We start from the raw sequence: 14511 nt of genomic DNA, 5'->3' as shown, positions 1-14511 counted from the left end.
ATCCATAACAATAAGCTAATGATGCACGATTCCTCCTGGTATAGAATATGTGCTCTTGTCAGGACACTGTTGTTCAGAGCAGCTAGCCAACAACACAACTAACACAATCACTTCAAGCTGAAGCTGGAAAGACGGTAGACTAGCTGCAATTCGTTTAATTTGACCTGTTTTTCTATTGATAATTTTTAAGGATATATACAAAACTATGCTGATTCAGGATTTTGACTGGCTGAGAAAAGCTGCCGCCTGCCTGTCTGTCTCGTCCCAACTCCTGACATGTTCATTACTATGGGACAGCTGGAGATCGAATTTGAATGTTGAAACAATGTTGCAAATGTTAGACAGACGGCAAGGTTTATACAAATCTCTACTGTTAAACTAAATGTTAGTCTAAAAGAAATGTGAGAATGCCTCGATGTGTTTTATAGTGGAGATCAAGTTTATAAATTGCCTGGCTGGGCTGATGAGACAGTGGATTGCGCAGTCAGATGGAACAGAGTAAATAGGCATTTTTAACGTCGTAGATTTAGCCGGTGGTAACTTGTGGAATTCACGCCAGCTGGAATGCACTTTTAACCAATCAGCATTCAGGATTAGACCCAACCGTTTTATAATTCACAATAACAGCACTTGCAGTTCTAGCAGAGCAGACATTTTACGAAGTGACATGTTGCAAAGGTGGCATCCTTTGACTGTGCCACGTTGAAAGTCACTTCTTCAGTAAGGCCATTCTACTGCCAATGCTTGTCTATGGAGATTGCATGGCTGTGTGCTCGATTTATACACCTGGCAGCAACGAATGTGCCTGAAAAAGCCGAATCCACAAATTTGAAGGGGTGTCCACATACTTGCGTGTGTATATATTGGCCATATACCACAAACCTCCTAGGTGCCTTATTGCTATTATAGACTGGTTACCAACATAAAAATACATGCCTGTGGTATACTGTCTGATATTTTAAGGGCTCGAACCACAGAGTTTTATAAATATATTTATAATCTGGACTCCTACACTTCTGAACCTAATATTTCTTAATTCCATTCTTTTACTTTTTAGATGTGTCTATTGTTAGATATTCCTGCACTGTTGGATCTAGGAACACGCGCATTTCCCTATACCGCAACAACATTGCTAAATATGTGTATGCGACCAATAAAATGTTATTTCATTTTGATTTGACCTACGGGACATCAGAGGGCCAACCAACTTTTTGGTAGAGAATGCCGTGATGAGTATTAAAACTGTCACCCGTAATAAAGCACAGTGCATTGATCATGAACTGCATCGAACGTCTTTAATGAAGTGGCAGCTGCATTCAAATCTCCATAGTCTAGGAACGATAGGAACCTCGACTGAATAATCTGCTTTCTGCTATTTAGTGAGAGGCAGGACCTATTTCTATAGAAGAAGCCAGTTTTTATTTTTATATTCTCAGCTTCTTAACCTCTAGCGTCGAGCAATCCCGTATCCGGGAGCGTAATCATAGCCTCAAGCTCATTAGCATAATGCAATGTTAACTATTCATGAAAATCGCAAATGAAATTAAATAAATATATTCACTCACAAGCTTAGCCTTTTGTTAACAACACTGTCATCTCAGATTTTCAAAATATGCTTTTCAACCATAGCTACACAAGCATTTGTGTAAGAGGTATTGATAACTAGCATAGCATTAGCCTAGCATTCAGCAGGCAACATTTTCACAAAAACAAGAAAAGCATTCAAATAAAATAATTTACCTTTGAAGAACTTCGGATGTTTTCAATGAGGAGACTCTCAGTTAGATAGCAAATGTTCAGTTTTTCCAAAAAGATTATTTGTGTAGGAGAAATCGCTCGGTTTTGTTCATCACGTTTGGCTAAGAAAAAACCCCGAAAATTCAGTCATTACAACGCCAAACTTTTTTCCAAATTAACTCCATAATATCGACAGAAACATGGCAAACTTTGTTTAGAATAAATCCTCAAGGTGTTTTTCACATATCTATTCGATGATAAATCATTCGTGGCAGTTGTTTCTCCTCTGAAGAAAATGGAAACATGCACGCAGCTGGAGATTACGCAATAATTTCGACGGAGGACACCAAGCTGGCACCTGGTAAATGTAGTCTCTTATGGTCAATCTTCCAATGATATGCCTACAAATACGTCACAATGCTGCAGACACCTTGGGGAAACGACAGAAAGTGTAGGCTCATTCCTGGCGCATTCACAGCCATATAAGGAGACACTGAAACACAGCGCCTTCAGAATCTGGGCCATTTCCTGTTTGAAATTTCATCTTGGTTTCGCCTGTAGCATCAGTTCTGTGGCACTCACAGATAATATCTTTGCAGTTTTGGAAACGTCAGTGTTTTCTTTCCAAAGCTGTCAATTATATGCATCGTCGAGCATCTTTTCGTGACAAAATGTATTTTTTAAAACGGGAAAGTTTTTTTTAAATCCAAAAATTAAAAGAGCGCCCCCTATATTGAAGAAGTTAACTAACTCATTAATATGCTTTTTAAAAGATGCCCAGGTATTTGTAAGCAGGGACACTATCAATATTGACACCATCCAAAGTACGTACAGTGGGGGCAAAAAGGGAGGGACTCAAATCCTGCAGTGCCAGACGTGTCCCCCTGCTTAAGCCAGTTCATGTCCAGGCCCGTCTGAAGTTGGCTAGAGAGCATTTGGATGATCCAGAAGAAGATTGGGAGAATGTCATATGGTCAAATGAAACCAAAACAGAACTTTTTGGTAAAAACTCAACTCGCCGTGTTTGGAGGACAAAGAATGCTGAGTTGCATCCAAAGAACACCATACCTACTGTGAAGCATGGGGGTGGAAACATCATTGTTTGGGGCTGTTTTTCTGCAAAGGGACCAGGACGACTGATCCGTGTACAGGAAAGAATGAATGGGGCCATGTATCGTGAGATTTTGAGTGAAAACCTCCTTCCATCAGCAAAGGCATTGACGATGAAACGTGGCTGGGTCTTTCAGCATGACAGTGATACCAAACACACCGCCCAGGCAACGAAGGAGTGGCTTCGTAAGAAGCATTTCAAGGTCCTGGAGTGGCCTAGCCAGTCTCCAGATCTCAACCCCATAGAAAATCTTTGGAGGGAGTTGAAAGTCCGTATTGCCCAGCAACAGCCCCTAAACATCACTGCTCTCGAGGAGATCTGCATGGAGGAATGGGCCAAAATACCAGCAACAGTGTGTGAAAACCTTGTGAAGACTTACAGAAAACGTTTGACCTCTGTCATTGCCAACTAAGGGTATATAACAAAGTATTGAGATAAACTTTTGTTATTGACCAAATACTTATTTTCCACCATAATTTGCAAATAAATTCATGAAAAAACCTACCAAATTTTCTGGATTTTTTTTCTTATTTTGTCTGTCATAGTTGAAGTGTACCTATGATGGAAATTACAGGCCTCTCTCATCTTTTTAAGTTGGAGAACTTGCACAATTGGTGGTTGACTAAATACTTTTTTGCCCCACTGTATGTTTAAATCATCAGAGGTATGTTGGACTCGCATAAACATAAAAGGTTTTACCTGCATACGAATTTGAGGTCAATAAAGTTTTTCTGCAATACAATGAAGGCAGATTGAAGTTAAGATAGAGCCTGGTCAACCGTGGGTTCAATAGCATACACTACAGTATCATCGGCATACAAGTGCAGGACATTTTTTTTGACAGTCAGTATTGTTAATGTAAAAAGTACAGGACCTAGAATTGACCCCTGCAGAACCTGATTTGACACCATCTGTAGATACACATTGAATTATGTCAAGTCAATGTTTAAACCAGTTACATGCAGCCTTTAAGGACAGCCTCTGAATTAGCAGTGAGTGATCAACAGTATTAAAGGTCTTTGAAAGATGGTGTTATGTATTTCCAAAACTTTGATTTACTTTAATGTAGCTGTAAGCTCGTTGTTGATAGCAACTGGCTAACTCATGTAGCGCTAATGTAACGTTAACAGGCTAGTTGGCTAGCAACCTTGCAAGTTACTTTATGAATTGATTGTTATAAATAATTTACTTGTTAGTTGGCTGAAAATACTATTGAGACCAGTAGTCATGAGTGCAAATAATTTGAAGTTATACATTTTAAGTTATTTCTGGAAAAACATTTTCCAATTGACTTAAGTTTTATGTAATAACTCAAAAAATAGGTAAGATGGGTGTAACTTTGCATTGGGAATTTTAATGCGTATACTAAAGCAATTCCATATGTTACATGTGATTCAGTTTATGCCACCCACCCTTTTCAAATACAATACAGGTAAACACAATTAACCAATGAAATGTCTTGGGGGAGGTAATGAGCAATTAGTCACACTTGTGAGGTGTGGCCAGAGGTCTGATACGTTGGGCTGCACCACCACCTGTGCCTTTTGTTTCTGTTGTGTTATTTGGTATGTTTTATATTCACATGGTTTATTTGTGTTCTTGGGTCAAAACCATGACAGTACTGAAAATATGAACTGATGAAAACATGCCTTAATTGATTAAATGTTTTGAACCTGGTCCTTTGTTTTGGTCTCTAAAACTATGTTCACACTGCAGGCCTTAACACTCAAATCAGTTTTTGAATACTGACTGTCCAAACAGTAAGTTACAAGTGACCAAATTGGATTTGTGTGTGTGTGTGTGTTCAGAAAGCAGTCGTTTGCTGATATGGCTACGCTAGTTGTCATTGTAACGGCAGGTGTGTGCGCAGTAGTGTAGACTGATTTGTGGTGCTCATGCTTCCTATCACTCAAAGTTATGTAGCAAGCAATGGTGACCATGCCTGCCATTGAAATTTCCAAGTTGCTTTGAATGTTCATAGTGTAAGAACACTTTTTTGAAACCCTCAAAGGATAACATGATCCAACTTTCAAAACAAGTCCTTTTTGGCTAGCTACAGCATTCATCGAGTTAGCTAGGTTGCTGTTTAGCTTTCTAGCACGTTCACTAATTTGTTTGTAAACAATTCACAAGATAGTTACCTACCACGTCTTGTCCAACTGTCTTTACACATCTATATGCACATAGTCTGGGTAGCCATTTGATTAAATGTTCAGGAGTCTTATGGCTTGGGGGTAGAAGCTGTTTAGAACCTTCTTGGACCTAGACTTGGCGCTCCGGTACAGCTTGCTGTCCGCGTAGCAGAGAACAGTCTGACTAGGGTGGCTGGAGTCTTGGACAATTGTAGGACCTTCCTCTGAAACCGCATGGTTTTTAGGTCCTGGATGGCAGGAAGCTTGGCTCCAGTGATGTACTGGGCTATACCGAAGTTTTCATAACAATCGGTAATTTTGGAAGCCGATTTTGCCGATTTAAAATAAATAAATAAATAAATATTTATTGTTTTTTATTATTTATTTGATATACACTGCTCAAAAAAATAAAGGGTAGACTTAAACAACACAATGTAACTCCAAGTCAATCACATTTCTGTGAAATCAAACTGTCCACTCAGGAAGCAAAACTGACAATAAATTTCACATGCTGTTGTGCAAATGGTATAGACAACAGGTGAAAATTATAGGCAATTAGCAAGACACCCACAATAAAGGAGTGGATCTGCAGGTGATAACCACAGACCACTTCTCAGTTCCTATGCTTCCTGGCTGATGTTTTGGACACTTTTGAATGCTGGCGGTGCTTTAACTCTAGTGGTAGCATGAGACGGAGTCTACAACCCACACAAGTGGCTCAGGTAGTGCAGCTCATCCAGGATGGAACATCAATGCGAGCTGTGGCAAGAAGGTTTGCTGTGGCAAGAAGGTTTGCTGTGTCTGTCAGCGTAGTGTCCAGAGCATGGAGGTGCTACCAGGAGACAGGCCAGTACATCAGGAGACGTGGAAGAGGCTGTAGGAGGGCAACAACCCAGCAGCAGGACCGCTACCTCCGCCTTTGTGCAAGGAGGAGCACTGCCAGAGCCCTGCAAAATGACCTCCTGCAGGCCACAAATGTGCATGTGTCTGCTCAAACGGTCAGAAACACTCCATGAGGGAGGTATGAGGGCCTGACGTCCACAGGTGGGGGTTGTGCTTTACAGCCCAACACCGTGCAGGACGTTTGGCATTTGACAGAGAACACCAAGATTGGCAAATTCGCCACTGGCGCCCTGTGTTCTTCACAGATGAAAGCAGGTTCACACTGAGCACGTGACAGTCTGGAGACGCCGTGGAGAACGGTTTGGATCAGTCATGGTGTGGGGTGGCATTTCTTTGGGGGGCCGCACAGCCCTCCATGTGCTCGCCAGAGGTAGCCTGACTGTCATTATTAGGTACCGAGATGAGATCCTCAGACCCTTGTGAGACCATATGCTGGTGCGGTTGGCCCTGGGTTACTCCTAATGCAAGACAATGCTAGACCTCATGTGGCTGGAGTGTGTCAGCAGTTCCTGCAAGAGGAAGGCATTGATGCTATGGACTGGCCCGCCGTTCCCCAGACCTGAATCCAATTGAGCACATCTGGGACAGATGGCGGATGCTTTAGTCTAGGTCTGGGAGGAGATCCCTCAGGAGTCCATCCGCCACCTCATCAGGAGCATGCCCAGGCGTTGTAGGGAGGTCATACAGGCACGTGGAGGCCACCCACACTACTGAGCCGCATTTTGACTTGTTTTTAAGGACATTACATCAAAGTTGGATCAGCCTGTAGTGTGGTTTTCCACTTTAATTTTGAGTGTGACTCTAAATCCAGACCTCCATGGGTTGATAAATTTGATTTCCATTGATAATTTTTGTGTGTTTTTGTCAGCACATTCAACTATGTAAAGAAAAAAGTATTTAATAAGAATATTTCATTCTTTCAGATACTGGCTGTGTTATTTTAGTGTTCCCTTAATTTCTTTGAGCAATATATTATATATATTTTTTTCACACCTTTTTATTTAATCTTTATTTATCTAGGCAAGTCAGTTAAGAGCACATTCTTATTTTCAATGAAGGCGTAGGAACGGTGGGTTAACTGCCTTGTTAAGGGGCAGAACGACAGATTTTTACCTTGTCAGCTCAGGGACTCAAACTTGCAACCTTACGGTTAACTAGTCCAAAGCTCTAACCACCTGCCTCACGAGGAGCCCGCCTGTTACGCGAATGCAGTAAGAAGCCAAGGTAAGTTGCTAGCTAGCATTAAACGTAATCAATCATAATCACTAGTTATAGCTACACATGGTTGATGATATTACTAGTTTATCTAGCGTTCCCTGCGTTGCATATAATCGATGCAGTGCGCATTCGCATGAAAGGACTGTCGTCTCTCCAAGATGTACCTAACCATAAACACCAATGCCTTTCTAAAAATCAATACACAGAAGTATATATTTCGTTACTAGAAATCCAGGTTAGCAGGTAATATTAACCAGGTGAAATTCTGTCACTTTTTAAAAACCTTTATTTAACTAGGCAAGTCAGTTTAGAACAAATTCTTATTTTCAATGACAGCCGTGCAGTCATGAGTGAACGGGGAGTACAGGATGGGACTGAGCACTGTCGTGGACATTTCCTCTATTTACCAAATCATGGGAGCAAACCACATACACAAGTCAGAGTTAGTTATCAAAGTCCATCTTTAATTATATGAGCTCTATCACAATCCTGTGACTCTCAGGTAATTCAGTGTCTCTCAGTGAATTCTCTGAGAGCCCCATTCTGCATTGCAACTGCGATCCTTTAATAGCAAAGAACACACATAGTCAGACAGCATAGACATAATAAATCGTTCAGCTTTGTCTCCTTACTCAAACCCCAGAACCATAAACCAATCCTCCATATCAACAGGCATATATCAAATTGTCATTTAGATACAACCAATTCTAAATACAACCAATCCTGGGCAAACTCACAGAGAGGAGAATGATTGCTATAGGTTAAGATAGGGACAACATTCGAGGGAGCATAGAATGATTCCAGACACTGCCACCCTCCTTTCCCCGCTGGGAAAAGTAGGGAGTGACTCCACACAGACACAGTGGAGCAAAAGATATGTTTACACATGATGACACTTTGACCTCTCCCCTCTCTGCGGCCCACGCAACTTAGTCTTGACATAGGACAGATAACTGCAACCTCGCCACAGTATTATACAAAAATACCATTCTGATGAGAAGTAACTTACAAACATATGATGAATATAAAACATCTTACCTATGTTACCAACAAATTCGGATTATTTCCACAACAGCACGCACCCCTGAGGGGCCCCCGTGTTGAGGATCAGCGTGCCGGATGTGTTGTTACCTACCCTTACCACCTGGGGGCAGCCCGTCAGGAAGTCCTCGATCCAGTTGCAGAGGGAGGTGTTTAGTCCCAGGGTTCTTAGCTTAGTGATGAGCTTTGAGGTCACTGTGGTGTTGAAAGCAGAGCTGTAGTCCATGAATAATACATTGGATTTTACCAGAGAAGAGCATGTATATACCTCTGATTCTAACGAATCAATTGAATTTGAATGCTCGAAATTTCAGTTCGCTTAGCCAGATGCTGTGTTTCACCACAGACAGACAGTGAGAGAGAGAAAAGGTGAATGTCACTAGGCTTGGGTGGTTTATGTACCATATACGGCCATTTGGAAATGGCCCTGGGAGGGTTTTTCCAATACCATGTTAATATTAGCTACATTAAGTAAATACCTTCACTCAACTTGTGCAATATGTTAGGCGATCCGCTTCATTTCACCTGTTCCATTATTTTACATTGTGAAAGCTTACCGTAGTTCCCCAGAACATTTTTGCCAGTCACATGTTTGTTTGTTTGTTTGTAAATAGCACAACAGGAGAAAGCGAGAGCAGGTTGAGTTCGCTGTGTATTGACTGAGGTCACGTTTTATATTGAAGTGTATTCAAGTGTTTTTCTCCAATAGAGTGATCAGGGACGGGCACGTGCAAAAACACTCAATTAGTATTTGGTAGCATTGCCTTTTAAATTGTTTAACTTTAACTCAAATGTTTCGGGTAACCTTCCACAAGCTTCCTACAATAAGTTGGGTGAGTTTTGACCCATTCCACCTGACAGAGCTGGTGTAACTGAGTCAGGTTTAAAGGCCTCCTTGCTCGCACATGCTTTTTCAGTTCTGCGCACACATTTTCTATAGGATTGAGGTCAGGGCTTTGTGATGGCCACTCAATACCTTGACTTTGTTGTCCTTAAGCCATTTTGCCACAACTTTGGAAGTATGCTTGGGGTCATTGTCCATTTGGAAGACCCATTTGCGACCAAGCTTTAACTTCCTGACTGATGTCTTGAGATCTATCCACATAATTGTCCTACCTCATGATGCCATCTATCTTGTGAAGTGCACCAGTCCTTCCTGCAGCAAAGCACCCCCACACGATGATGCTGCCACCCCCGTGCTTCACGGTTGGGATGGGTTCTTTGGCTTGCAAGTCTTTCCCTTTTCCCTCCAAAAATAACAATGGTCATTATGACCAAACAGTTCTATTTTTGTTTCATCAGACCAGAGGACATTTCTCCAAAAAGTACGATCTTTGTCCCCATGTGCAGTTGTAAACTGTAGTCTGGCTTTTTTATGGCAGTTTTGGAGCAGTTGTTTCTTCCTTACTGAGCAGCCTTTCAGGTTATGTTGATAAAGGACTCGTTTTACTTTTGAGATAGATATTTTTGTACCTGTTTCCTCCAGCATCTTCACAAAGTCCTTTTCTATTGTTCTGGGATTGATTTGCACTTTTTGCACCAAAGTACGTTCATCTCTAGGAGACAGAACGCATCTTCTTCCTGAGCGGTATGATGGCTGCGTGGTTCCATGGTGTTTATAGTTGCATACTATTGTTTGTACAGATGAATGTGGTACCTTCAGTCATTTGGAAATTGCTCCCAAGGATGAACCAGACTTGTGATAAAAAAAACTAAAAAAACTGCAGTCTTAGCTGATTTCTTTTGATTTTCCCATGACATCAAGCAAAGAGGCAAATGAGTTTGAAGGTAGGCCTTGAAATACATCCTCAGGTACACCTCCAATTGATTCAAATGATGTCAATTAGCTTATCAGAAGCTTCTAAAGCCATGACATAATTTTCTGGAATTTTACAAGCTGTTTAAAGGCACAGTGAACTTAGTGTATGTAAACTTCTGACCCACTTGAATTGTGATACAGTAAATTATAAGTGAAATAATCTGTCTGGAAACAATTGTTGGAAATCTTAGATGTGTCATGCACAAAGTAGATGTCCTAACCAACTTTTCAAAACTATAGTTTGTTAACAAGAAATTTGTGGAGTGGTTGAAAAATGAGCTTTAATGACTCAAACCTATGTGTATGTAAACTTCCAACTTCATCTGTATGTATTAATTTGTAGATGGCCATCACCCATTTCGTATGATATGAATTACGATTCGTATTGTATGTTGTGAATTTGCAACAATTACAATGTTACGAATTTGCATAACGTATAATATGTTTAATTCGAGCTTGGTGACTAACGTTAGCTAGCTCGTTAAATGTTAACTCCTTGCCTAGCTATGTTAAAGGTTTAAGGTTATGTTTAGCGGAATGGTTAGCTAACATACTAAGTAGTTGCAAAGTAGCTAAAAAGTAGTTCAAAAGTTGCTAAAGTTGTCCGTGATGAGATTCAAACTCGCAACCTTTGGGTTGCTAGACGTTCACGTTATACGCCCATCCATCCATCCCGACTTTAGTTTTTGCCTTAACTAACCACCTGTCTTATGAAACCATACGAGTGTCTTGGATTTACATGCAGAATAATATGAAATGCTCTGAGACCAGGTTGAAACGATGCATGGCCATCATATTTCTAATGTTTATCATAGAAAGAATGTAGCTCCATTTCCTAATTTTTTTGCTTAAAGTTAATCTTTCATTTTACCCGGAGAGAAGTAGGCTGGCTACACTGAGAAAAGCACAGGAGAAGTAGCTACACATTAGTCAGAGCACTGTCTGCTGATAACGCAAATATTTTTATTTATTTTTTTGCTTGAAAAACACTGAATTCTGCGTTAATGCGACCCCCAAGTTTAACTTGCTCGATATCTAAGTGGCTCAGTTAATGACGGGGCATCATATTGTTAGCTTTCTGCCATGTTTGAAAAGTCAACTCATCCAATGGGCTTTATCTGTACAGTTGCCACTGCTAACTTGATTTTCTTGTTTTTTTCTCCTCTCCATACTCTGCCTGTTTGCTACTCCCCCATGTTCTCTGAGCAGGCCTGTTGCCCTAGCGACTTCACACAGACACAGCCTGTACATACACATGCTGCTACAGAGCCAGTACTGTTTTTCCATCAGATAAGCATGCCTCAACTTAATTATTTTGCACACTGTCTCTCGTTCACATTCGCTTGTAAATGTCCAAACTCACCAAAATTGATATTAGGTAGCTCCTAGCTATATATGTGTAACTTTCTGATTTGGATTGCCTGTCATTGCAATTTGTTTATGTTAGTTTACGCTCGTTAACATATTTAGCTAGCAACCTCCATGGAATTTCACCATAACTATGCTATAATAATGGTAATAAACGCCAAGTGGGCTGTGGGCTGTTTTCTTTTTTTTTGGGGGGGGTGTTTGGCGCACCCTTGGGTACTAAACCGGTAATACTGTAAATTCCTGTGAGAGAAGGATGATATGACAATATGAAAGTCTGGATACCGCCCAACCCTAGAAGTCAAACCTTATGGAATGTGTGGAATTCTGTGCCTGTGATGATGTCCCCCTTACCCCTTCTTGTTGGCAGATCTTCCTCTGGGTCTCATACTGATCCGCCAAAAAGCGCTGGTTGGCCAGATGCCAGGTGACCACAAAGTCTACAAGATCACCAAGATAGCTGTCATTCCTCTGTCTGAGGAAGAGCCACTGGATCTGGAGCTGGAGGTGAGAGATTGTCTGTGAGGCACGTTTTATCTTTGAGGTTAATGGAGCTCTGCGCATTCAAGCAGTACTGTGACTTTAAGTGTGAAAATGCAACGGTAATCACATTAAAGTAGCCACTAATGTGCTATTGTCTCCTTTTTTAAAGCTGCAATATGTAGCCTTTTTGGCGACCCGACCAAATTCATATCGAAATGTCTTATAGAGCTGTCATTCTCATTGAAAGAAACGGTAGATATGTTCTATGTGCTCTATTTCTATGCTTCCTGTTCTTAAGTTGAGTTTTTATGGCTTTTACCTTTGGTTATGTACACCAGCTTCAAACAGCTGAAAATACAATAGATGGTACAATGCTTCTCTACACTATACTAACTAAAATTAGTCAAACTATTGGAATTTTAGCAACCAGGAAATGGCGTAGAGATTTCTGCATAGTGCATCTTTCTTTAATCTAGGATGCAGCCATGATGAGATGAAAACCATAGCTTGCCGCTATAATCTAGGCTACCCTTAGTGTTTTTAAATTTTATGATTTCATTTCAATGTTTCTTGTAAGTATCTCAATTGCCCTGTTTTGATTGACACCTTGAAGAGTCCAGTTAATCACCTTGTAAGATGAACATCTAAGCTACACTACATTAGTGTTATTATTCTGCATTGCCAATGTTAATCAGAATTGTTTAATTAGAAACCAAAGTAATGTGATTTTGCTAAATGATCTCAGAGAAATCGGGATTTTGCTTAGATGCCAGTCTTACAGGTGAGCCATGATGATGATACAGATGATACTGATCATGAGAAAGTAAGTGAAACATTTCCAGTGAACGGGATGTTGGATAATCATGTCTCTGGTATGTTTCTAAAACCTAGCCCTGCATACTGTCCATACCACAGAATTATTATTCCATCCCGCTTAGGAATTCATTAGCCCTGTGAAGTTGTTTTAGAGTTTTCTGAACCACTTGTTTTGGATGTTTTTGACTGTTGGTAGCGAGTAGCTTTGAATTGATGTAATTAGCTAGCAATCACATTGAGACTGAACCAATTAACTCAGACACCATAGTTGTTAGCTGTCAATCAACCTCGCAGACATGTCCACCAGTATGATCCCAATTGTCTATCATTCCCTGTAAATATATTTGGAAAACTTTAATCATTAACTAAATTATGAGGAAGTCTTATAGAGTTGAGGTCAATTCAGAATGCTTTGGTATACTCAATTAGCCTAAGCTGATCTGAATGAAGGGTCATTTTAGTTTTTAATTGAACCTTTATTTAACTAGGCAAGTCAGTTAAGAACAATTTTATTCAAATTCTGCCTTCAGATGGGTTGGAAAAGTGAGCGTATTTCTCAGAGTTCATGTTTTAATTCTAGTTACACATCACTACAGGGGATGATGACGCTGGTATGTTAGCAATGTACAATTTTGATAGAAAGTGGAAAAGAAAGTCTGTCCTTTTTCTTTTAGCTTTGTAAGAAGCATCACTTTGGGATCGACAAGCCAGAGAAGCTTGCACCGTCTCCAGATGAGTCGAAGTACCTGATGAAAACTCTGAGTCAGATCAAGTCCAATGTTGGGGCTCCCACTAAGAAAAAGGTTATAGAATTTGTAGTTCTGTGCTCAGATATCCCATGTATTATCATCTTACTTGCCTCTTGTACATTTTTTAAATTGGTACATTTGCTTTTATTTATATATTTTTTTTTCATTTCTAGTTTATTTGTTAGTTATTTTTCTATATTATTTTGACAATTTAATACCATCCCTGTCCATGTCCACCACCCAGTATTCCCCTGCCTTTCAGGTCAAGGAAAACAAAGAGAAGGAACGTCTCGAGAGGCGGCTGCTCGACGAGCTGTACAAGATATTCATGGACTCCGATTCCTTCTACTACAGCATGACTTATGACCTCACCAACACTGTGCAGCGGCAGGGAGACACAGAAAAGTCCAATTTACCCCAATGGAAACAGGTAAGTGGTTATTACTACACTCAAAGCACACAGGTCGCATTTACTAAATCAGATCGCTGGTCACGTTTGGCCTGGGGTTCGCCTGTTTGAGATGCCTGATTTAAGTACAGTAGTATTGTACCACACATTTCCTGTCTTTTAAGATACGTTTAACCAAGCTTAAATAATTAAAATAAAGTAATTGTGTTTGACTTATAATAGTTATTTTCCTCTTCAAGGTGGATGACAGATTCTTCTGGAACAAACACATGGTCCAGGAGCTAATTGATCTGCAGGTAACTGATGCATTTCAAGGCTGGTTTGACAGGAATGGATAGACTAGATATTAATTTGTCAATTGTCAGATACAGTGCATTCGGAAAATATTCATACCCCTTATCTTTTTCCACATTTTGTTACATTACAACCTTACTAAAAAAAAAAATCCTTAAAGCAGGACTAGCTTTGGGATAATAACCCATAATGACAAAGCGAAAACAGGTTTTTAAAAATGTTGGCATTGATTGGACATGATTTGGAATGGCACATACCTGTCCATATAAGGTCCCACAGTTGACTGTGCACGTCAGAGCAAAAACCAAACCATGAGGTCAAAGGAATTGTCCATAGAGCTCCGAGACAGGATAGTTTCGAGGTACAGATCTGAAGGGTACCAAATAATGTCTGCAGCATTGAAGGTCCCCAAGAACACAGTGGCCTCCACC

The 14511-nt window shown here is 40.4% G+C and overlaps 1 protein-coding gene across 3 annotated transcripts in view; it reads left to right on the top strand.

Annotated features, from left to right (window-relative positions):
- The window catches only part of LOC135512483 (phosphatidylinositide phosphatase SAC2-like), a 35867-nt gene that overhangs the window by 7134 nt on the left and 14222 nt on the right, over positions 1–14511 (top strand). Inside the window, exons 2-6 of one of the 3 annotated variants that reach the window (XM_064934559.1) lie at positions 11171–11233; positions 11700–11836; positions 13303–13431; positions 13622–13807; positions 14026–14082. In XM_064934559.1, the coding sequence (XP_064790631.1) occupies positions 11750–11836; positions 13303–13431; positions 13622–13807; positions 14026–14082 (459 nt within the window). In that variant the 5' untranslated portion in view covers positions 11171–11233; positions 11700–11749. The remainder of the gene's footprint in view (positions 1–11170; positions 11234–11699; positions 11837–13302; positions 13432–13621; positions 13808–14025; positions 14083–14511) is intronic. The other 2 variants (XM_064934557.1, XM_064934558.1) reach the window with 2 other exon arrangements.

The sequence above is a fragment of the Oncorhynchus masou genome, chromosome 24 (assembly GCF_036934945.1).
Source record: "Oncorhynchus masou masou isolate Uvic2021 chromosome 24, UVic_Omas_1.1, whole genome shotgun sequence".
Lineage (NCBI taxonomy): Eukaryota > Metazoa > Chordata > Actinopteri > Salmoniformes > Salmonidae > Oncorhynchus > Oncorhynchus masou.
The sequence above is the reverse complement of the archived record's forward strand: the minus strand, read 5'-3'. Positions and strand labels throughout refer to the sequence as shown.